At 59.0% G+C, this 23,094-nt stretch overlaps 2 protein-coding genes across 6 annotated transcripts; one reads left to right on the top strand and one right to left on the bottom strand.

Moving 5' to 3' along the window:
- Nucleotides 1–3,105: 3,105 nt before the first annotated feature.
- Nucleotides 3,106–8,791, bottom strand: GTPBP3 (GTP binding protein 3, mitochondrial). 3 transcript variants are annotated; one of them, XM_030937224.1, is made up of 10 exons: nt 8,663–8,679; nt 7,994–8,104; nt 7,225–7,472; nt 7,025–7,111; nt 6,735–6,937; nt 6,451–6,523; nt 6,212–6,355; nt 5,885–6,050; nt 3,923–4,201; nt 3,106–3,737 (listed from the first exon to the last, which is right to left on the bottom strand). In XM_030937224.1, the coding sequence occupies exons 2-10, from the start codon at nt 8,035–8,037 to the stop codon at nt 3,512–3,514; spliced, it is 1,470 nt and encodes a 489-aa protein (XP_030793084.1). In that variant the 5' UTR covers nt 8,038–8,104; nt 8,663–8,679; the 3' UTR covers nt 3,106–3,511. The 3 variants fall into 3 exon arrangements, with proteins under 3 accessions (XP_030793084.1, XP_030793082.1, XP_030793083.1); XM_030937222.1 differs by having other exon boundaries at nt 7,994–8,791; XM_030937223.1 differs by lacking the exons at nt 7,994–8,104; nt 8,663–8,679 and adding an exon at nt 7,816–7,963 and having other exon boundaries at nt 3,196–3,737.
- Nucleotides 8,792–10,153: 1,362 nt separating this feature from the next.
- On the top strand, nt 10,154–21,944 carry ANO8 (anoctamin 8). 3 transcript variants are annotated; one of them, XM_030937220.1, is made up of 19 exons: nt 10,154–10,522; nt 11,287–11,397; nt 11,529–11,661; nt 11,844–11,982; nt 12,057–12,153; nt 13,759–13,875; nt 13,956–14,083; nt 14,182–14,343; nt 14,667–14,819; nt 14,919–15,045; nt 15,156–15,211; nt 15,336–15,410; nt 16,185–17,006; nt 17,290–17,481; nt 17,601–17,732; nt 17,825–17,935; nt 19,575–19,613; nt 19,800–20,469; nt 21,290–21,944. In XM_030937220.1, exons 1-19 carry the CDS (start codon nt 10,417–10,419, stop codon nt 21,655–21,657), a joined length of 3,738 nt encoding a protein of 1,245 aa, XP_030793080.1. In that variant the 5' UTR covers nt 10,154–10,416; the 3' UTR covers nt 21,658–21,944. The 3 variants fall into 3 exon arrangements, with proteins under 3 accessions (XP_030793080.1, XP_030793079.1, XP_030793081.1); XM_030937219.1 differs by having other exon boundaries at nt 19,716–20,469; XM_030937221.1 differs by lacking the exon at nt 19,575–19,613 and having other exon boundaries at nt 10,155–10,522; nt 21,290–21,657.
- The last annotated feature ends 1,150 nt before the right edge of the window (nt 21,945–23,094 follow it).

Here is a 23,094-nt window from a genome sequence, read left to right as displayed (position 1 = left end):
TTTGTATTTTTTGTAGAGATGGGGTTTCACCACGTTGGCCAGGCTGGTCTCAAACTCCAGGCCTCAAGTGATCTGCCTATCCTGGGTTCCCAAAGTGTTGGGATTACAGGCGTGAGCCACCATGCCTGGTCTCTTGTCATTTCTTTAATGTGAACAGGTACCAAGCCTGTTGCTCCCCTCTGTGACCCCAACACCCTGCCTGCTCCACAGGAGGCCCTCAGCAAACTCAGATTTGTAGTCAAACAGACTTGTGTTCAAACCCCAAAGCTGGGGGAACTCCAGGAAGTAACAACTCCTGTAAGCCTCAGTTTTCTCATCTGCAAAACTGGAAGAAAATAGCCATGACATCGTGCTGTGGTGAAGAGTCAATAAAATGGTGTGTGCGATGCTGGATGCAGGAATTTGGTGAATATTCATGGAGTGAGTGAATGAATGAATAAAGATTCAGCTTGTAGAGGGAGAAAGTCCCCTAGGTTTTGCCAGTCAGATTTTTGTTTGTTTGTTTGTTTTGAAACGGAGTCGGAGTCTCCCTCTGTCGCCCAGGTTGGAGTGCAGTGGCACCATCTTGGCTTCCTGCAACCTCCGCTTCCCGGGTTCAAGCAATTCTCCTGACTCAGCCTCCCAAATAGCTGGGACTATAGGCGCGTGCCACCACACCCAGCTTATTTTTTGTATCTTTAACAGAGAAGGGGTTTCACTATGTGAAGCAGGATGGTCTCGATCTTCTGACCTTGTGATCCGCCTGCCTATGGCCTCCCAAAGTGCTGGGATTATCAGCATGAACCATTACGCCCGGCCTTGCTAGTCATTTTTAAGATACAAGAGGTTGTCCTGGTGTGGTGGCTCACACCTATAATCTCAGCACTTTGGGAAGCTGAGGTGGGAGGATCACTTGAGTCCACGAGTTCAAGGCCAGCCTGGGCAACAGAGGGAGACCCCATTTCTATAAAAAATAAGAAATTAGCTAGACATGGGACATGGTAGTGCGTGCCTGTGGTCCCAACTACTCGAGGGGCCAAGGCAGGAGAATCCCTTGAGGCTAAGATTCAAGGCTGCAGTGAGCCATGAATGCGGCATTACACTCCAGCCTGGGCAACAGCGTGAGACCCTATCTCAAAAATCATTAATTGATTAATTAATAATTGAACTAATTACAATTTTTTTTAAAGATACAAGAGGCAAGGTTGGGCACTGCGCCATGTGCATGTAATCCCAGTGCTTTGGGAGGCCAAGGTGGGAGGATTGCTGGAGCCCAGGAGTTCAAGACTGCAGTGAACCATCACTGCAGTCGAGCCTAGGACACAGAGCAAAACCCTGTCTAAAAAAGAAAAAGATAGAAGAGGCAAAATGTCCAGACTAATCCTACATTTTTCATCCATTGAGGTACAGAGTAAAAAATAAATTAATTTTTTTAAAAAAAGGGTGGGTGTGGGCCAGGTGCGGTGGCTCACGCCTGTAATCCCAGTACTTTGGGAGGCCAAGGTGGGTGGATCACGAGGTCAGGAGATCGAGACCATCCTGGCTAACATGGTGAAACCCTATCTCTACTAAAAATACAAAAAAATTAGCCAGGTGTGGTGGCGAGCGCCTGTAGTCCCAGCTACACGGTAGGCTGAGGCAGGAGAATGGCATGAACCCAGGAGGCGGAGCTTGCAGTGAGCCATGATTGCACCACTGCACTCCAGCCTGGGGGACAGAATGAGATTCATCTTAAAAAAAAAAAAAAAAAAAAAAAAAAAAAACCCAGGCGCAGTGGCTCACACCTGTAATCCCAGCACTTTGAAAGGCAGAGGTGGGTGGATCGCCAAGTCAGGAGATCGAAACTATCCTGGATAACATGGTGAAACCCCATCTCTATTAAAAATACAAAAAATTAGCCGGGCATGGTGGCGGGTGCCTGTAGTCCCAACTACTCAGGAGTCTGAGGCAGGAGAATGGTGTGAACCCAGGAGGCGGAGCTTGCAGTGAGCCGAGATCGCACCACTGCACTCCAGCCTGGGCGACAGAGCGAGATTCCGTCTCAAAAAATAATAATAAATAAAAGGGTGGGTGTGGTGGCTTGTGCCTGTAACCCCAGCACTTTGGGAGGCCAAGATGGGCAGATCTTGTGAGGCCAGGAGCTTGAGACCAGCCTGGGCAACATGACAAAAATCCCATCTCTATTAAAAATACAAAAGTTAGCCAGGTATGGTAGGGCACACCTATGATCCCAGCAGCTTGGGAGGCTGAGGCACGAGAATGGCTTGAAGCCAGGAGGCAGCGGTTGCAGTGAGCCGAGATCGCACTACTGCACTCTAGTTGCCCAGGCAACAGAGCGAGACTCTGTCACACATACACACACACAGAAAAAAAAAGAAAGAAAAGAAAGACTAAAGACTAAAAAAGGAATGAGCCAGGCACAGTGGCTCACACCTGTAATCCCAGCACCTTGGGAGGTCAAGACAACAGGATGGCTTGAGTCCAGGAGCTCAAGACCAGCCTGGGCAACCTAGTGAGATCCCCATCTCCAAAATTTTGTTTTTTCAAAAAGAAATAACAATTTGTAGAACAATGAACACAACACCATTTATATATAAATCACAAGACAAACATATTTGAAAGATACATCCACAAATATGCAAACATTCAAAGTTCCGGAAAGACACACATTAAGCCATGACAACTGGAGAAGGACTAAGGAAAATTTTCATGTTGAAACACTTCTGGGGCCAGTCGTGGTAGCTCACGCCTGTGATCCCAGTACTTTGGGAGGCTGAGGTGGGCAGATGACCTGAGGTCAAGGAGTTCAAGACCAGCCTGGTCAACATGGTGAAACCTCGTCTCTACTAAAAACTCAAAAATTAGCCGGCCGTGGTGGCCCGCACCTGTAGTCCCAGCTACTCAGGAGGCTGAGGCAGGAGAATCACTTGAACCTGGGAGCCAGAGGTTGCAGTAAGCCAAGGTCGCACCACTGCACTTCAGCCTGGACGACAGAGTGAGTCTCTGTCTCAAAAAAACAAACAAACAAAATAAAAATAAAAAACAACAACACCAAAAACAATAACTAGCCAGGCATGCTGGCACATGCCTGTAATATCAGCTACTCAGGAAGCTGAGGCAGGAGAATCGATTGAGTCTGGGAGGTGGAGGTTGCAGTGAGATGCACCATTGCACGCCAGGAAGGGAGGGAGGGAGGAAAACACTTCGGCACCTGAGTTTTTTTTTACATTCCTTTGGTATTTGCAAAATAAATTAAAAACCATGAAACAAATATCCGGATATCCTCCTGTCTCCATCCCAACACGGATGCCCCAGCATCCAGGGTCCAATGGGACCTCCATTCAGCCTCATTCCAGGGCCTGAATCTCCAGGGAGTCCCTGTAGGGAGCTCACTGCCTCTCAGCTGTGTTGCTTCACTGAGAATCAAGTTCTTTCCCAGGTGAAAGAGATTCCCGATTGGCCTAAACTCTTTCCAGATCCCCGGGGGCTCCTGGGGCTCCATGCAACTTGGGTGCGACTTCCCTGGATCCCGTCACTTGCCCACGCAGAAGTCCCGGAAGATGATGTCCAGGATCTCCTCGGTACCCCCTCCACCTGTGAGCTGGGTCAGGTGACCCCGGGCCACCCGCAGCGCCTCTGCCGCCAGGGCCAGGTCTTTTGACTGCTTGTAGTGACTGAGGGCATCCAGGCAACCCTGGAGGTGGTGCTGGTGCCTTGCACGGGTCAGGAGCGGGGAACCGGTGGACGGGTCCCCACACCTGGAAGAGACAAGAGACATGGTCCCTCCTAACCTTTTACAACCATCCCTTGAAGGGGAAATGGTTGTACCTATTTCGTAGGTACAGAAATTGAAGTTGAGGGACAGGCACGCGCCCAAAGCCAGTGGGCCAGCCCACACTTGAACTGCGGATCAGGGGAGGCTGGGAGTGGGAGGGGGGCTCACACTGCAGCTAGCTCCTTCCTCAGCGCCTCCAGGAGGCCGTCCAGACCCTCGCCAGTCAGACAGGACAGCAACAGGTGTGGGGGCAGGTCAGGACGCGGACCTGGGCCCTTCCGGGACAGCAGGTCCGACTTGTTCAGCACCAGGAGGAGGCGCTGGCTGCTGTCACTGGGGCTCTGGGCTCCCACAGAGGCTACGACGGTGGCCAGGAAGTTGCAACTGGAGGGAGAGGCCAGGTCAGAGGCGTCCAGCATGGCCAGAATGAGGTCCGCCTGCTCCAGCCTGGGGGAGCAAGGTCAACTAAGCGGGAGACCAGTGGAGCAATTGAAGAAGGCTCTGAGTAGAGGGACAGTGAGAAGGGCCAGGCAGAGCACTGAGGGAGCTGGAAAGCTTGAGGTGGGGAGGGTAGAAGTAGAGTACCAGGGGACTGGCAGAGTGTTGGGGGTCCAAGCCGAGCACAGAGGGTGGGACAGAGCAAGAGGGGCGGGGCACAGTGCAAGGGGCAGGGCAGAGCAAGAGGAGCGGGACACGGTGCAGGGGGCGGGGCAGGGCAAGAGGAGCGGGGCACTGTGCAGGAGGGGTGGGGCACAGCACAGGGGGTAAAGGCAGAGCAAGAGGGGTGGGACACAGTGCAGGGGGCCAGGCAGAGCAAGTGGGGCAGGGCACAGTACAGGGGGCGGGGCAGAGCAAGAAAAGCTGGACACAGGGCAGGGGGCAGGGCAGAGCAGGAGGGGCTGGGTACACTGCAGGGGGTGGGGCAGGGCAGGACGGGCGGGGCACAGCGGAGGGTGGAGCAGAGCAAGAGGGGCGGGGCACAGCACAGGGGGCGGGGCACAGCACAGGGGGCGGGGCAGAGCAAGAGAGGCGGAACACAGTGCAGAGGGAAGAGCAGAGCAAGACGGGCAGGGCACAGCTCAGGGGTTGGGGCTGAGAAAAAGGGGCCGGGTATAGCACTGGAGTGGGGCGACCATGAGTGGCGGGGCAGTGCAAGAAGGGCCAGACACACGACAGGGGACGAGGTAGAGCACGAGGGGCGGGGCAGAATGTAGGGGGTGGGCAGAGCACAGGGGATAGGGTGGACCACGAGGGGCAGAGCGGAGCGCCAGGGCGGGATAGAGGCAGACCGTGAGGGCTGGGCGGAGCGCTTAGGGATGAGAAATATGTCCGGAGGGCCGGGGGCAGGATTTAATCAGAACCAAATTACTGGCCCGGCACAGTGGCTAACGCCTGTAATCCCAGCACTTTGGGAGGCCAAGGCAGGTGGGTCACCTGATGTCAGGAGTTCGAGACCAGCCTGGCCAACATGGTGAAACCCCGTCTCTACTAAATATACAAAAAATTAACCTGGCATTGTGGTGGGCGCCTCTAATCCCAGCTACTCGGGAGGCCGAGGCAGAAGAATCGCTTGAATCCAGGAGGCGGAGGTTGCAGTGAGCCGAGATCGTACCACTGCACACTCCAGCCTGGGCAACAAGAGCGAAACTCCGTCTCAAAAAAAAAAAAAAAAAACAAAAAAAACAAAAAAAAAAAAACAGAACACAGGCCAGGTGCGGTGGCTTACGCCTGTAATCCCAACACTTTGGGAGGCCGAGGCTCAGGAGTTAGAGAACAACTTGGCCAACATAGTGAAACCCCATCTCTACTAAAAATACAAAAAAATAGCTGGGCGTGGTCACTCCCACCTGTAATCCCAGCTACTTGGGAGGCTGGAGAATTGCTTGAACCCAGAAGACAGAGCTTGCAGTGAGCTGAGATCGCGCCACTGCACTCCAGCCTGGGCAACAGAGCAAGACTCGGTCTCGGAAAAAAAGAAAAAAAAAAAGAACCAAATCACTGAGATCCCTGCTTGAAAGGGCATAGCAGGTTCTCTGGGATTCAGGAAGAATGAAAAATAAATGCAACAGGGAGAAAAAAGGCAGAGAAAGGGCCCCGCGTTCCCCTCCCATCACCACCCTGTCCGCCCACCTATCCCGGGCGCGCCGAACGCCCTCCTGCTCCACCGGCCCCACGCCCTCCCGCAACCCAGCCGTGTCGCTCAGCAGCACAGGAAATCCGGCCAGGTCGACGGGGGTCTCCAGGACGTCACGGGTGGTCCCTGGCTCCGGGGACACGATGGACACAGGTTTCCGACCTGGGGGAGGGTCAAAAGAAGAGGAGAGGGTGGAGACAAGGGAGCTCCTCCCCCAGGTTCTACCCGGTGTCTGGAGGGCGCTTTAGACCAGAACAATTCAATTACCCAGCTCCTGACCCCGCCCCTGGCACTAGGCCCCGCCCCCTCCCCCTCCCACTCACTGAGCAGGTTCACTAGGCTGCTCTTGCCGGCATTGGGGGGTCCAGTGACCACTACGTGCGCCCCTGAGCGGAGTCTCTGCCCGCGCCTGGCATCTTGTAGATGTGCACCCAGGGCCACCTCCAGTGCCCGTACTTCGACGTCCGCTGTGGGTGAGAGAAGGCAGGCAAAGAGAGACAGTGAGGGGAGCCTTTGAGGGCTGATAGAAGTGTCTTCCTCCTCCACCACTAGGTAGACCCACCTTGCTCCAGGACCCCCTCCTCCAGGTTGTCATCCTCGCCAAAATCGATATAGGCCTCCACGTGGGCCAAAGCCTGGCGGGACAGGGAGACCAGAGGTGGTGTGTGCACCCAGAAACCCACCTTCCCACACCCAATTTATCCAGCCCGACTTCAGGGGCCAGATTGGCGGCTCATAGGCCGGAAGATTTCACGCAGGGAATGGATGAGGGATTGATGGGGGTCTCATGCAAGGGTTGCACAGATGGGGTCTCTGAGAGAGAGAATGGACAAATGGGGAACTTGCTTTGGTGAGGGTCTCGGCCCAGCCACAGCAGAGGTGGCCCAGCTCCCCGTCCAGCTGCCTGAGGGCCTGCCGCCGCTGCGCCTCGGTTTCTGCGTGGATAAGGTCCGCCAGCCCCTCCACTTCGGTCAGGTTCAGCTTCCCATTGGCAAAAGCCCGCCTGGTGAACTCGCCTGCCTCCGCAGGTCGAAGCCCTGGCACGCTGCCTGCAGGAAGGTCCCAGTCTGACGCCCCCTGGTCCCCACCCAGGCCCATCGGGAGGACCAAGCATCTCACCCAAGGCTGCAACTCACCCAAGGCCTGCAGGACGCCGCTCACCACTGCCGGGCCTCCGTGCACGTGAAACTCCACGCAGTCCTCACCGGTGAAACTCCGGGGACCTAATGTGGCAGAGAGCTGACAGTCAGAAGGACAGCACAGCCAGTGCAAACTCTTAGAAGGGGGAAACTGACTCATGGGACCTACAGGAGGCTCGGAATCTGGGGATCCTCACCTGGGAACCAGAGCACCAGTGCGCGGTCCAGAGGCTCCCCGGAGCGGGGGTCGCTGAGGAGGCGCAGGCTGGCGTGGCGAGCAGGGGGCAGGTCTCGGGCTGCCGTGAGAATCCGGAGGGCGTGGCCGCTGGAGGGGCCGCTGGTCCGGATCACCGCGATGCCGCAGCGGCCTTGGCCAGAGCTTAGCGCGAAGATGGTGGCGCCGGAGCCGGGGGCTGGTGCGCCGCTGCTCCGGCGCGTGCACAGTCTAGAACCGGAGGGGAGATGAATCAGCGCATCTGGGAGGCTCAGTCTCAGTGTCAAGTAAACCAAGGGCTTGATGATCGCAAGATGCCCCAGGTGCGGGGGATCTGCGGCTGGGGGATGCATAAATTGGATGTTCTGAAGGCCGAAGGGTGACCGGATTAGGGACTGTGAGGCCAGAAGGAGACCCAGATGTGGGCTCTGCGGCAAGGGGAATGGACGATTTAGGCACGGAAGAACGCGAATGATTGCTCTGCCGCAGGGAATTGGGCCACTAAAACCCTGGGAGTGGGTCTGAGGTCCAAGTAGCACCCCAAGCTGTCACACCCCTTCCCCTGTAGCCCCACCTGCGAGGCCCACGTGCCGCTTGGGCCGCCAGGGTCCAAAGCCCCCGCCACATGGATTTACAACCTGAGACCTCCCTGCCAGACCTGCCTGTGTGGCTTCAAGTCTGGGCAGGAGGCCCCGTCCACTCCGTGACGTAGCTAGTAAAGTGCTCAACTATTCTCGACCATCATTGGGTACCTTAGGATACGTCCCGCCCACCGTCTGAAGATCTTCGCTTCCATTGGCTGGTGCAAGGTAGAGAGGGAGGCGGGGGCTCTATGGAGGTGGGTGTAGCGAAATGTTGTTCCCCTGGCAACATGAGACCGAATTTTTAGGGTCCTAGCGCAGCGAGACTGACAATAGGAATAAGGAATGGAAGAAAGGACAGAGCGAGCTTGGCACAGGGCAGTGCAAATTACAGCGAGGGGAGGTTTTGAGTCCCGCATTTTCCGTCTGATCACTCCGCAGCCTTAGGCGTGGCAAGGACCTATGTGCGCTCAGTTTTTCAGTTCAAGAAAGGAGGGACTACCCCTCTTTACGTTCAGGTTCAGACTGGAAACGCAGAGCATCTCAGTGACCGGGAGGGATTAGTACTGAAGAACCCACGCCCTGGCCCAGGGAAAATCTTGCTCAAACTTCTGGAAAGAGTCCTACTTGCTTTTACCGGAACTCTCCAGATTCTCTCCTCTCCCTAGCGTTCCCTCCTGCCGTTCCCTTGGCTTCGGATGCCCTTCCTCATTTGACAAACTCATCCTCAAGGCCTAGCTCCAAGATCCCCTTCTCCGGGAAGTCTTGCTGGAACCCCCAGCACAGCCCTCTCTCCACTGTGGACTTCCTTGGCTCTCTCTCTCTGGCCCAGGTCTGCACCTGCAGAGACAAGTGTCCGGTCAGTCTCTGCCTCCCCGAAAGCCAGAAAGGACAGCATCGGAGATTGCTTTCAGGTTAACCCAGGACAGCAGTGAACCTCAGAATAAAGCGCTGATGGTGGAATTCCAGGCACTGGCTGGGCGGGGTCTCCGGGAGCGCCTTCGCACGGCCGATTCTCTGGTTCTGGATCAGAGCGGGCGGGCGGCGCACTTGCGTGTTAAGAAAAATCTGTCGGACAGAATAGAGTTCTAATACCCCCTTACCTCACCCTGCTCAATATTTTTATTTACTTTATTATTTTATTTTATTTTTGAGACAGGGTCTCACTCTGTCGCTCAGGCTGGAGTGCAGTGGCGCGATCGCTGCTCTTGCAACCTCCAACTTTTGGGCTCGAGGGATCCGCCTGCCTCAGCCTCCTGAATAGCTGGGACGACAGGCGCGAGCCACCACGACCGGCTAATTTTTTGATTGTTTTTTTTTTTTTTTTTTTTTGGCAGACACGGGAATCTCACTATGTTGCCCAGGCTTTGTTTTTTTGTTTTTGTTTTTGTTTTTTGGGTTTTTTTGAGACGCAGTCTCGCTCTGTCGCCCAGGCTGGAGTATAGTGGCACGATCTCGACTCACTGCAACCTCCGCCTCCCAGGTTGAAGCGATTCTCCTGCCTCAGCCTCCCGAGTAGCTGGGATTACAGGTGTGCCCCGCCCGGCTAACATTTTTTTTGGGGGGGTGGGGGACGGAGTCTCGCTCTATCGCCCAGGTTGGAGTGCAGTGGCGGGTTCTCGACTCACTGCAGGCTCCGCCTCTCGGGTTCACGCCATTCTCCTGCCTCAGCCTCCCGAGTAGCTGGGACTACAGGCACCCGCCACCACGCCCGGCTAATTTTTTGTATTTTTAGTAGAGACGGGGTTTCACCGTGTTAGACAGGATGGTCTCGATCTCCTGACCTCGTGATCCACCCGCCTCGGCCTCCCAAAGTGCTGGGAGTACAGGCGTGAGCCATCGCGCCCGGCACATTTATTCTTTTCTCTGAAATTTACATTTAACTAGGCGGACTGTATTTTTATTCGCTAAACTTGACAACTCTATGGGATCCTCTCCGAGGTTACATCCTGAAGGGAGTCGGTGTTAACCGGACGAAGAGTGCATGAGGAGTATTCTAGGCAGCTAAATGGTGCTAAAGTTCCTAAGCAGGTCTTGCTGTAATTATCTATCACAGCCCTACTAGGGTGGTTGAAATTATTGTCACCAGGAATCTTCCCCAACCAGGCCCGCCCCTCCCACGTCCTCCCTTAGTCAAATTACGCCCATCTCACATTCCAAACCGGGTCTCCAGGGTCTGGAGTTTGCAAATGGAGAAACTGAGGCTCCAAGGCGGGGACCAGAAGAAAGCATAAGTGGGGACAAGTTGGAGAATGCACCGTCAGTGAGGGCGGGGACCAGCAATAGAGAGCGAGGTGGGCGGGCGAGAAGGAAACCCAGAAAACAACACGGGCGGAGACGCGAACCAAAGAGCTAGGCGGGCGAACTCAGCTGAGAATCCGAGAGTGACGTTCACCGGGCCGGGAAGGAGAATCGAGGTTCGGCTCGGGCGGGGACGAGAAGCAGCGCTCGGGCGAGCGAAGACGGCGGCCGGCGCGGGCGGGAGCGGCCTTTGTCTCCTCCTCCCGCGCGCTCGGCAGCGGCACCGGACCCATGAGCCCGCGGCCCCCCGGCGCCCGGGCCTTCCGTAGCCCCTGACCTGACCTGTCCTCGTCATGGCCGAGGCCGCCTCCGGCGCCGGGGGCACGTCCCTGGAGGGCGAGCGTGGCAAGAGGCCCCCGCCGGAGGGCGAGCCTGCAGCCCCGGCGTCCGGAGTTCTGGGTATGTGTGAGGCGGCTGGACCAGACTGGGTTGCAGGTGCCTGGGGAGCCCGCGTCAACTGCACGGGGAGGAGGATCGGGGTCAAACGTAACCTGGCGTGGTGTCTGGACTAGGGGCCGGCTCCTCCCGGCACTGCGGTTGCGGCCCGGCGGGCGGGGCTGGGACGGTGCTTCGGGCTGGGGTCTCAGCGCGGAGACCAGGACACGCCCCTCCGAGAACCCCAGGCTTGGGCTGAGCCCTGCCACCCCCGGGCTGCGGGATCGCGGCGGGCCAGGGATGCGCTTGAGAGAGCCTCTCCGCGAAGAATACAGAATCATACAGTCCTGGGTTCAAATCCCAGCTCGACTGTGTGACCTTGGGCGTGTGACTTAAACGCTGTGGGCCTCAATTTCCTCACCTGTGAAATGGGGGTAAGAACCGCACCCAGTTCCTGGGGCTGCTGCAAGGACGGCGCTGTCACAATGTGGTGAAGCGCTCAGGGCTGCTAGTGAGCGCTCCATCGATTGTGGTTTTGGAGGCGGAGCTGGGCCTCAAGAATGAGTAAGATTTGTAAGGGAGGATCTGGGGGGATGGGCATTTCTGGAGGAAGGCCTGGCTGGTGCAAGGACGTGGAGGGAGGAAAATAAGCCAAGCCCAGAGCTCCTGGGGCCTTGAATGCCAGGCGGAGTGGTGAGGAGCCCTGGTGGGGGCCGGAGGGGCCAAGACTGGAGGCTGGGTTCGGAACCCAGAGTGGCCTGACCTGGGCCTGCTACGCTGCCCCTCAGATAAGCTTTTCGGGAAGCGGCTCCTGCAAGCGGGTCGCTACCTGGTGTCCCACAAGGCGTGGATGAAGACAGTGCCTACAGAGAACTGCGACGTGCTGATGACCTTCCCAGGTACCCACGCCTGCCCGCCCGCCCAGTGCCCAGATGCGGCTCTCCTGAGCTCGGCTTCCCAGAGCGGGAATATGTAGGAGGCCTTGGGCCCCCTCGTGGCAAGAGCCATCGGTCCCTGTGCCCCTTGGCAGACACGACCGATGACCACACGCTGCTATGGCTGCTGAACCACATCCGCGTGGGCATCCCCGAGCTCATCGTGCAAGTCCGCCACCACCGCCACACGCGTGCCTACGCCTTCTTTGTCACCGCCACGTATGAGAGGCGAGTCCCCTGTCCCTGGCCTCTCGCTGTGCCTGCCACCCGCCTCCCCGCTCTACCAAGTGCCAACCATGCTATCCAGCTGCCCTGCGTTTGTCCCAAAGGCTGCCAGCTGCACCATCCTCAGCCCCAGGATGGTGGGCCTGGGCCTCCCCGTGAGCCCACCTCCTCCGCCTTGTTCACAGCCTACTCCGAGGGGCCGATGAGCTGGGTCTGCGCAAGGCAGTGAAGGCCGAGTTTGGCGGGGGCACCCGTGGCTTCTCCTGCGAGGAGGACTTTATCTATGAGAATGTGGAGAGCGAGCTGCGCTTCTTCACTTCCCAGGTGAGGCCGGCTCTGGGCCCCCGCATGCATCCTGTGCCTATGAGTTCCCTGAGCTCACGCTCTCTTCCTCGCAGGAACGCCAGAGCATCATCCGCTTCTGGCTGCAGAATTTGCGTGCCAAGCAGGGAGAGGCGCTCCACAACGTGCGCTTCCTGGAGGACCAGCCAATCAGTGAGCAGGGCGGGGCCAACACCAATCACAGGCAGAGAGTTGGGTGGAGCTCTTCAAAGATAGCTTATCGGAGCAGGAGGGCGGGGCCTAGTCCAACCAGTCAGGGGTTGGCAAAGAGTGAGGTACCCAATAAGTTAAAGGGGCGTGGCCTTAGCAAAAGGGTGGTGCTTATCTCCTGAGTTGGGTGGAGCTCTGAGAGGACAGCTTATCATGGCAGGAGGGCGGGGCTTATGTCCAACCAGTTAGGGGTTGGCAAAGAGTTGAGAAACCAAGGAGCTGAGGGGGCGTGGCTTTAGCCAAAGTGTGGGGCTTATTTCTGGGACTGGGGTCCAGGAGAGGCCCTTTCTGGGTCTGGGATAAGGTGGAGGCAGGGACCATGGACAGCACTCCACCTATAGAGTGGTGTGACTCTGGGCGTTGGACTCCCCTCCAGGAAACTAGCCACCCAAGTTCACCTTCCAACAGCAACTTTTTACCATTCCTCAGACGTTCAGGTTCACAAACTGAGCTTTATTTAAAACATGGGAACAGGCGCAGTGGCTCCCAGTACTTTGGGAGGTCGAGGCGGTAGCATCACTTGAGCCCAGGAGTTCGAGTTAGCAGTGAGCCATGGTAGCGCCACTGCACTCTGTCCAGCCTGGGTGACAGAGCGAGACCCTGTCTCAAAATAAGCAAATAAATACATAAATAAAGAAAAAGATAAGACCGAGTGCGGTGGCTGATGCCTGTAATCCCAGCACGTTGGGAGGCTGAGGCGGGCGTATCAGGAGGTCAGGAAATCCAGACCATCCTGGCCAATATGGTGAAACCCCCGTCTGTATTAAAAATACAAAAATTAGCTGAGGTTGGTGGCGCGCTCCTGTAGCCCCAGCTACTCGGGAGACTGAGGCCGGAGAATCGCTTGAACCTGGGAGGCGGAGGTTGCAGTGAGCCGAGATGGCACCACTGCACTCCAGCCTGGTGACACAGCGAGACCCCGTCTCAAAAAAAAAATAAAAATAAAAATAAAAAAAAGCCAGGTGCGGTGGCTCACACCTGTAATCCTAGCACTTTGAGAGGCCGAGGCGGGTGGATCACTTGAGGTCAGGAATTTGAGACCAGCCTGACCAACGTGGTGAAACCCCATCTCTACTAAAATATAAAAATTAGCCGGGCGTGGTAGTGGGTGCCTGTAATCCCAGATACTCGGGAGGCTGAGGCACGAGAATCACTTGAATGCGGGAGGCAGAGGTTGCAGTGAGGCTGAGGCACGAGAATCGCTTGAATGCGGGAGGCAGAGGTTACAGTGAGCGGAGATCGCGCCACTGCACTCCAGCCTCGGTGATAGAGCGCAACTCTGTCTCAAAACAAAACAAAACAAAACGAAACAAAACAAAAAACGTGGTTCCTCACTCTCCCGGTTCCTTTGCATCCTCCCTGCCTGCCCCTACACCTACAATGTCTGAAGGAGAATCAGATCTTCTATCCATCTAGAACTCTTCCCTGGAAAGAGCTCTAGAGGTTTAAGAGCAGGCAAAAAACTGACCTGGGTTTCAGACAAAAGGGGGCTAGTCAGGCTAGGCATAGGTGGAGGTGCAGGGATCACCTGTGCTCCTCCTTCCACAGTCCCCGAGCTGGCAGCACGTGGGATCATCCAGCAAGTGTTCCCTGTCCATGAGCAGCGTATTCTGAACCGCCTCATGAAGTCATGGGTGCAGGCCGTGTGTGAAAACCAGCCTCTAGGTGCTGCCTGGGCTGCGGGGTGGGAGGGGAGTCCCAGCAGGCAGGCAGGGGGTGACTGAGACCCACTTGTCCCCTGGCAGATGACATCTGTGATTACTTTGGTGTGAAAATTGCCATGTACTTCGCCTGGCTGGGCTTCTACACGTCGGCTATGGTATACCCAGCTGTCTTCGGGTCTGTCCTGTATACATTCACAGAGGCTGATCAGGTACTGGGCAGGGACCCGGCAAGGTCTGGGGGATTCAGAGGCGCCCTCCTTTCTGGACTGGCACAAACAATGACTCAACTCTTCTCTGCCACTCACAGACAAGCCGGGATGTTTCCTGCGTGGTCTTTGCCCTCTTCAATGTGATCTGGTCGACGCTGTTCCTAGAGGAATGGAAGCGGAGAGGGGCTGAGCTGGCATACAAGTGGGGGACGCTGGATTCACCTGGGGAAGCTGTGGAGGAGCCACGCCCCCAGTTCAGGGTTAGTTGGGGGCTGAGTCCAGGGTCTTGGAGACAGGGCAAAGGTAAATATGGTGGGGGGCACTGCAGGAGCAAAGGCAGAGAGGTGTGAATAGGGTTTTTCCATCAAAGAGCGTATGCCAAATTGAGGTGGGCTCTGTGTGCTCCCCAGGGGGAGGGGTGGAAGTTGGATTTGAGGGACTGGGAACAGTGCCCTAGGTGGGTGACTGAGAGGGTCACCTCCACATGATGGAGGGAAATTGAGTTCCAAGGATAGGGAGGGGTGCATGAGGCAGAGGTGGCCCCTCTAATCTCATGCTGGGCCCGGCCCTTGCCCACCATCAGGGCGTGCGACGCATCAGCCCCATCACGCGGGCGGAGGAGTTCTACTACCCGCCCTGGAAGCGGCTGCTCTTCCAGCTGCTTGTGAGCCTCCCCCTGTGCCTGGCGTGCCTCGTCTGTGTCTTCTTGCTCATGCTTGGCTGCTTCCAGCTGCAGGTGACCCCTGTACCCCCACCCGCCCTGTCCTTGGTGCCCAGCTCCACCTTGGGCTGAGCCCTGCAGCTGGGGTGAGCACAGAATCCCCTTCTCTCGCAGGAGCTGGTGCTGAGCGTGAAGGGGTTGCCCCGTCTCGCCAGATTCCTGCCTAAGGTCATGCTGGCCCTGATTGTCAGTGTGAGTGCCGAGGGCTACAAGAAGCTAGCCATCTGGCTCAATGACATGGGTACGCCCTGCCAGGGGGTCTCGGGGAGGAAGGTCTCCACTGCCCCTTGGGATCCTTGCCACCCTTGGGGGTACGGCGGCTGCCCGCTCACTCTTCCCCTCGGCCCCTAGAAAATTACCGGCTGGAGAGCGCCTATGAGAAGCACCTCATCATCAAAGTTGTCCTGGTGAGTCACCATCATCGGGCAGGGGGACAGCAGGGAAGCTGTGGGGTCTGTATGGGGGCACAAGGAAGGCTCCAAGGAGTGGGGTGGGGGTGCAGGGTGACCACCGCCTGCCTCCTTCCTGCAGTTCCAGTTTGTCAACTCGTACCTGAGCCTCTTCTACATCGGTTTCTACCTCAAGGACATGGAGCGCTTGAAAGAGGTGAGACCCCCGCCCCAGCAGCAGTCCCCTCTGCTCCCATGGCGGCCAGCGAGGGGCCAGACCTGGCACAAGGGGTCCAAGGGCTCTCCAGCCCCTCCCTCCCCTCCTCCATCCTTCTCTCCTGTCTGTGCGTCCGTTGTCCGTCGTCTGTGCGTCCTCTCTCTGCCTGTCGTCCCCCCATCTGTCCGTCCATCTGTCCGTCGGTCCCTTCACAGCTCCTGCTCGTCCTGTCCCTGTCCCAGAGCCTCGAGCGGCAGCTGCGGGCGGTACTGGTCCCGCTCGCGGCCCTGCGGTTCCGCCTGCTCCTCCTCTCCCTCCGGGGCCTCCTGCTCGCGGCCCGGGCCAAAGTACGGGCAGGTGGCGAGCCCGTGGGGCCTCGCCGGGGTGGGCAGCGTGGCTGTGCTGGGGACCTGGTGCGCCGAGCTGAGGGCGCATGCACGAAGGCAATCTGGGGTGGCGGGGAGGCCAGCAAGCAGGTGCAGGCGGCTGGGAGCGCACACGGCCGGGTGCACCGGCCGAGCCCGCGGTGGGGTGGAGACACGCTGGGCCTGCCCGGGAGGTCGGCGAGGAGCGCTGCGCCTGCCAGGCTGTAGTTTGTGGCTGAGCGCTGGGGGCCTCGCGTCCAGGCGCGTCCAAAGCAACGGAGTTAGGAACTGGATTCGGCGTGTGTCTGGGCACGGTGCTCCAGCGGGGCGCCCAGGGAGGGTGAGTCCCCCGATCCCGGCGCCCCGCTTGCCCCCCACGTGCCTCTCTCCTTCCCCTTCCTGCCCCCAGATGCTGGCCACGCTGCTGATCACCCGCCAGTTCCTCCAGAACGTGCGCGAGGTCCTGCAGCCGCACCTGTACCGGCGCCTGGGCCGCGGCGAGCTCGGCCTGCGGGCCGTCTGGGAACTGGCCCGAGCCCTGCTTGGCCTCCTGAGCCACCGGCGCCCTGCGCCCCGCCGCCTAGAACCCCAGGCGGATGAGGGCGGGGGCGGCGGCAGCGGGGGCGGGGGCCGCAGGTGCCTCAGCGGGGGCTGCGGGTCGCCGGAGGAGGAGGAGGAGGCGGCGCCGGTGGAGCGGCGGCGGGCTGGGGAAGGCGGGGAGGAGGGGGACGGGCCTCCAGGGGGCAAGGAGGAGGACGAGGACGACGACGAGGAGGAGGACGAGGAGGAAGAGGAGGACGAGGAGGAGGGCGAGGAAGGGGGCCTCCTGGACTGCGGGCTCCGGCTGAAGAAGGTCAGCTTCGCTGAGCGCGGCGCGGGGCGGCGTCGGCCCGGCCCAAGCCCGGAGGCCCTCCTGGAGGAGGGGAGCCCCACCATGGTGGAGAAGGGGCTAGAGCCGGGAGTGTTCACTCTGGCCGAGGAGGACGACGAGGCGGAGGGTGCCCCCGGCAGCCCTGAACGGGAGCCCCCGGCCATCCTGCTCCGCCGGGCCGGGGGCGAGGGCCGAGACCAGGGGCCCGACGGGGGCCCGGACCCGGAGCCCGGCTCCAACAGCGATTCGACCCGTAGGCAGAGACGGCAGAACCGGTCGTCTTGGATTGACCCGCCCGAGGAGGAACACTCGCCCCAGCTCACCCAGGCGGAGCTGGAGAGCTGTATGAAGAAGTACGAGGTGAGGAGGGGCGGGGCCTCGCAGGGGCGGGGTCTCGCAGGGGGCTGTTCGCACCGTCGGAGGGTGAAGGCAGTTGGGGTGGGAGAGAGTGGTGATAACAGGGCCCTTGATGCTGAGATGCTACAGGAGAGGAAGGCCTAGCCAGATAGAGGAAGCCTCTGGACTGGCCGAGGATGGGGACAGGCCCTGGGTCCATGTGGGATCATCTGAGGGAGGCGGGCTCAATGGGAGGAAGATTGTCCGAGGGAAGAGGCTTCCAGGTCTGAGGCCCGCCCACTCGCAGGACACGTTCCAGGACTACCAGGAGATGTTCGTGCAGTTCGGCTACGTAGTGCTCTTCTCATCCGCCTTCCCCCTGGCGGCGCTGTGCGCCCTGGTCAACAACCTCATTGAGATCCGCAGCGACGCCTTCAAGCTGTGCACCGGGCTGCAGCGGCCCTTCGGCCAGCGCGTGGAGAGCATCGGCCAGTGGCAGGTGGGGGGAAGCCAAGAGCTCCGAGCTGAGGCCCACATGGAGCCCAGGTGCAGCTGGGAGGAGCCTGGGGTCTGGGGAGGCCGACTGGACCCCGCCTGAGCCCTCCTGCCACCCTGCAGAAGGTGATGGAGGCCATGGGTGTCCTAGCGATTGTGGTCAACTGCTACTTGATCGGCCAGTGCGGGCAGCTGCAGCGCCTCTTCCCCTGGCTGAGCCCGGAGGCAGCCATCGTGTCCGTGGTGGTGCTGGAGGTGGGGCCGGCGACAGGGGCAGGGGCAGCTGGGAGGCAGGAGGGCGGCCCCAGCGTCTGCAGCCTGCAGCCTCTTCTCTGCCACCCCTGCAGCACTTCGCTCTGCTCCTCAAGTACCTCATCCACGTGGCCATCCCTGATATCCCGGGCTGGGTGGCTGAGGAAATGGCCAAGCTGGAGTACCAGCGCCGCGAGGCCTTTAAGGTAGGGGGGCCAGGCTGGGCTCGGTTTTCTCACTGGTGGGGCTGCTGGTGGATCTCTGATCTTGATGACCAAGATCAGATGGTGCCTCTGCATTGGTGAGGGCAAATGCAGAGATTGCACAGAGTTGGGTGTAATAATTAGTGCTCCCTGGCTGGGTGCAGTGGCTCACTCCTATAATCCCAGCACTTTGGGAGACCAAGGTGGGAGGATCGCTTGAGCCCAGGAGTTTGAGGCGCAGGGAGCCATGATCGTGGCACTGCACTCCAGCCTGGGTGATGGAGCAAGACCCTATCTCTAAAAAGAGTAATAATAAGCAATAATAACTAGTGCTCACAACAGCTCCAGTAGCTTCTGGAATCCTGGTGGCATCCAGCACCAGGCTGGCCCTTCAGAACCTTCAGTCATCCACCAGCTTGCCCAGTTGCATCCTGTTAGGGGGCCAGGGACACAGCGGAGGCTTCCTAGAAGCCCAGCTTCTTCGGCATTCCTCAGAAAGCTACAGAATGGGCCAAGGAGCTCCCCAGTGCCTGCACAGGGAACATTCCTCGAGAATGACAATGTCCTGTGTCTGCACTGTCCCTGCAGCCTTTAGCTACAGGTGATGAGTGAGCACGCTGAAGTAGGACTGCTGTGACCAAGAAACTGAATTTTTATTTTATTGAACATGAATGCATTTAAGTTTACATTGACAGAGCCTTGCGTGGCTACCTGGGTATAGTCTGCTGCAGCCACGGTCCTTTTTTTTCTTTTTTTGAGACAGAATCTCTTTCACTCTGTCATCCAGGCTGGAGTATAGTGGCACAATCTCGGCTCACTACAACCTCCACCTCCCAGGCTCAAGCAATTCTCGTGCCTCCCAAATAGCTGGGATTACAGACACGTGCCACCACGCCCGGCTAATTTTTGTATTTTTAATAGAGATGGGGTTACACCATGTTGGTCAGGCTGGTCTCCAATTCCTGACCTCACGCAATCTGCCCACCTCCCAAGGTGCTGGGATTATAGGTGTGAGCCACTGCGCCCAGCCTGCAGCCACGGTTCTGTCTCTTGCCTGTTCTCTGGGAAGCAGGGGATCAGTTGAGGCTCAAGACTGGTTCCCACTTTACCAATTCCTAAGACGCTGTCTGGCACACAGCCGGGGACACAGTTGATGGCCAGTGAATGTTTGTTTTCTTTTCAATTCCCAGAAAGTACCGGCACGGGTCCAGGGAGTCATTCAGTTGCACCCAATAAGCCTCGGAATCTCTCTCCAGTTCCCCAGAGAATCTCAGTGTGGGCCCAGAGATGCAGTTGGCACCCAATAAGCTTTGTTTTTTTTCTTTTTTTGAGACAGAGTCTCGCTTTGTCCCCAGGCTGGAGTGCAATGGCACGATCTCAGTTCACTGCAACCTCTGTCTCCTGGGTTCAAGCGATTCCCCTGCCTCAGTATTCCGAGTAGCTGGGATTACAGGCATGCACAACCATGCTGTTAATTTTTATATTTTTGGTAGAGACGGGGTTTTGCCATGTTGGCCAGGCTGGTCTCGAACTCCTGGCCTCAAGTGATCTGCCCACCTCGGCCTCCCAAAGTGCTGGGATTACAGGCGTGAGCAACTGCACCCGGCCCCAATAAGCATTTAAGCCTCCCTGACTTCCACAGAGAGGCCCATCGTGTACCTGGGAATGCAGTTGGCACGCAGTAAGTGATTGGATCTCTCCCACTTCTGCAGGAAGCCCCCATTGTGGGTGCAGGGATACAGTTGGAACCTAATAAGCATTTAAGTCTCCCCCACTTTTGCAGAGAGCCCTGGCGTGCACCAGCCTCGGCTGGCACCTGCTAATACCCTTTCTTCTTAGTCCTGTAACGGCTTGGCTCTACCTGCAGAGACACGAGCGCCAGGCCCAGCATCGCTACCAGCAGCAGCAGCGCAGGCGCCGGGAGGAGGAGGAGCGACAGCGCCATGCAGAGCACCATGCCCGGCGGGAGCATGATTCTGGTGGCCGGGAGGAGGCGAGGGCTGAGGGCTCTGGGCTGGACCCTGCCACCTCCTCCGAGAAGGCCTCTGCCAAGGCCAAGGGCAGCACTGCGGGGGGCCATGGGCCTGAGCGGCCCAAACGCCCAGGGTCCCTGCTGGCACCCAACAACGTCATGAAGTTGAAGCAGATCATCCCACTGCAGGGCAAATTCCTCTCATCGGGGGCCACATCCTCACTGGCCGCTGCAGGGGCCGGAGCCACCGCCCGGCCTCCCCCTGCCCAGTCACCCACCGGCAGCGACACCCGCCTGCCCGCCTTTCTCAGCTTCAAGTTCCTCAAGTCACCCGAGACCCGGCGGGACTCTGAGCGCAGCCACTCGCCACCCAAAGCCTTCCACGCTGGCAAGCTCTTCCCCTTTGGTGGCACCCGGGCTGAGCCTGGGTCCAACGGGGCGGGCGGGCAGGCCCGACCAGATGGGAACCCCAGCGGTGGCGGCAGCCGGGTTCAGAGGAGTGGGCCGGTGGACGAGGCCATGGCTGAGGAGCTGGAAGCCTCCCGGCCCGAAGAGGAAGGCTCAGGTCACAAGCTTTAACTCGGGGGTGGGGACGCCGGGCCGGCTTTGGGGGTAGGGTAGGGTGGCCAGGCCTGGGGAGAGGGGCTGAAGGGGACAGAGGAGGCCCGGTCTTGGGTCCTGGCAGGGACCTGGGTCAGTGGTACATGCAGCCTCTCAGTTAAAGCCTGCTTCGTATCTCCAGGGCATTTGTTAGCCTAGAGCCCCGTGCCTGACCCTCCCCAGGGAGGGATGCCAAAGCCTACCGCACCCAGGGACCCCCCACCATGCTCCCCTGCCAGGAGAGATGAGGGAGGCCCGCTTCCCATCCAGCCCACCCTTCTGCTCCAGCTCACTCTGGGGGGGACTTGACCCCCCAGGCCTCTATGCAAATCCACACCCTGCAGCCCAGCTGTTCAGGAAGGACTTCCTCGGAGGTGGGGCTGGGGCTGCCCACCCAGGGAGCTCCCACATGTGCTGAGCAGAGGTGCAGGCCTCACCCCTACCCTCCCACTCCCGCCACCTCCCTTGCCCCAATCCCAGCCTGGGCTCTAGCAACCCCCTCCCCAGGGAGCCCAACAGGTGGCAGCTGCAGCACAAGGGCCATAGGTCAGAAGCCAGAGGGACTTCCTCAAACTGTCCTCCCCCTGTGACCAGGGGGGGCCTTGCCCAGAGGCAGGGTATGCATCGGAAGCCGCCCAGGGGGCCGGCCCACCTCAGTCTCTGATCAGAAGCAATAAGGCCTTTATGTGCCTGGAAGCCCGGGAGGGAGTGTGGGCAGGGCTGCCAGCCCGGCGGGGTCCAGCGGGGGCGGCATCCCCCCGGAACGGCCCCTCTCGCCTCCGCAGGGACAGCGCTGGCCCCCGTGGGCGCCCCTGCCCTCCGCACCCGCCGCAGCCGGAGCCCCGCACCGCCGCCGCCAATGCCGCTGCCCCGGCCCCCGACACCGCCCGCCGGCTGCTGGCAGTGGGACGGGCCCTGGGGCTGCGGGGGTGAGGGTGCCGTCCCCCGCCAAGCCCTGGCTGCTGCCGAGTGCCCGCCCTGTGCCATGGCCGGGGCCCCACCCGCCCCCCAGCCTCTGCCGGGGGACGCCAGCTTTTACAGCCTCCCGCCCCCACCGCTGCCGCCCACCTCGGAGCCCCTCGAGACCCCGGCACCCTCCCCTAGCCCCAGCCCCAGCACCCAGGCCGTGTGCTGGCCCAGCGGCTGGCATTAGCTCTGCCCGCCCTGCCTTCTCTTCTCATATGCAATATCAGTCATTCACAGGGGCGGCCGGTCCCCAAAATGCAAGACGCCTTCAGCCCCCAACGGACCCCAGTATTGGCCGGCACCCCCCATCTGCCGTTTTCCTTTCCAAATGAAAGGAAACCCATAAAACCAACAGAAAACACACACACACACACACACACACACAGAATAGGCGATTATTTATTTGTTTTTAATTTATTTTGTCATATTTTTGTAAAACGGCAGAAATGCAATAAAAACTATATTTCAACAGTGCCCGAGGACAGAGCAGTGGAAAAGGGAGTGGGGGTGGGGGAGTCTGGGTGGCTGGGGCCTGGATTGGGCACCCCCTCCCCCCATCCTGGTACAGGCTGGCTTGACCCTTGGGGGCCTCCTCCCAAAAACTGGGTCTCGGCCACAGATGGAAAACTCCAGGCTGTGCCGCCTCTGAGACGGCCCAGATTTGGAGGCCAACTTCAGCCCTCGCTTCAGCCACTAGACAAAAGAAGGAATCTCTAAGTGCTGAAAAGAGGCGGCAATGTGTGCACAGGCCCCAGTCCTGAGTAAGACTCCTTCTCAATGAGGACAGAGTGGTGGTTTGCAAGACGTGCCCCCTTCTGGCACACCCACCTCCTGGAACATTGTCTGGGGAGCCAGAGACAGTGGGAAGAGCTTGTGGCATGAACATCGGAAGGCACCTGGCACCTGCGCCTCCTGCAGTCCCCAAGTTGCGATGCTGAGAGAATGGCACATTTAGGTATCCCCAGGGCACGGAGTGGCATTGGGATGCAGCAGGGATGTCCCACTGTGGGACGGACATCAGACCCAAGTCTCTGGGACTCTGTCGTATGACTCAGGAACAGGAATGTGGCCTCTCAGACCCTCAGGTTTGTCAGGAAGAGGAGGACAAATGTGTACACATCCAAAGGCTTAAGGCTCAGAGACCAACGTGGCCATGCAGGAGGGCTGGGTCAGAGGGCCTGGCTGGGGCCAGTGTGAGCAAGGGGCCCTTCAGGAGGCTGTGGAGAAGTCAGAGTTCACTGGAGGCAGGAGAACAGCCTGTGCAAAGGCGGAGAAGGTGGAGGCAGTTTGGGGGAACAGTGGGGTACGGAGCACCCTAAAGGCAGGAGGGGTAGGCAGAGGCTGGCTCAGGGGCCCGGCGTCCTACCACAGGCAGTGGGAGTCACACAGGGTGTGTATGCCAGGTGGGGCATGTCCCAACAGATCCAGCGGTTGTAGGGGGAGGCCACAGGGAGGCGAGCTGGGACACAGCCCTGAGACCCCATTGGAGGGAGCTGAGGCAGGGGAGGGGAAGGAGGTGCCTGCCCAGCAGCCCTGCAGACCCATGGGCAGACAGCACAGTCAAGAGAGCCCCCAGCCACTCAAAGCAGAAAGTGGGGGCCAGAGAGGTCTAGATAGGCCCAGG

The sequence above is a fragment of the Rhinopithecus roxellana genome, chromosome 8 (genome assembly GCF_007565055.1).
Source record: "Rhinopithecus roxellana isolate Shanxi Qingling chromosome 8, ASM756505v1, whole genome shotgun sequence".
NCBI classification, from domain to species: domain Eukaryota; kingdom Metazoa; phylum Chordata; class Mammalia; order Primates; family Cercopithecidae; genus Rhinopithecus; species Rhinopithecus roxellana.
This window is presented reverse-complemented; position numbering and strand designations above follow the sequence as displayed.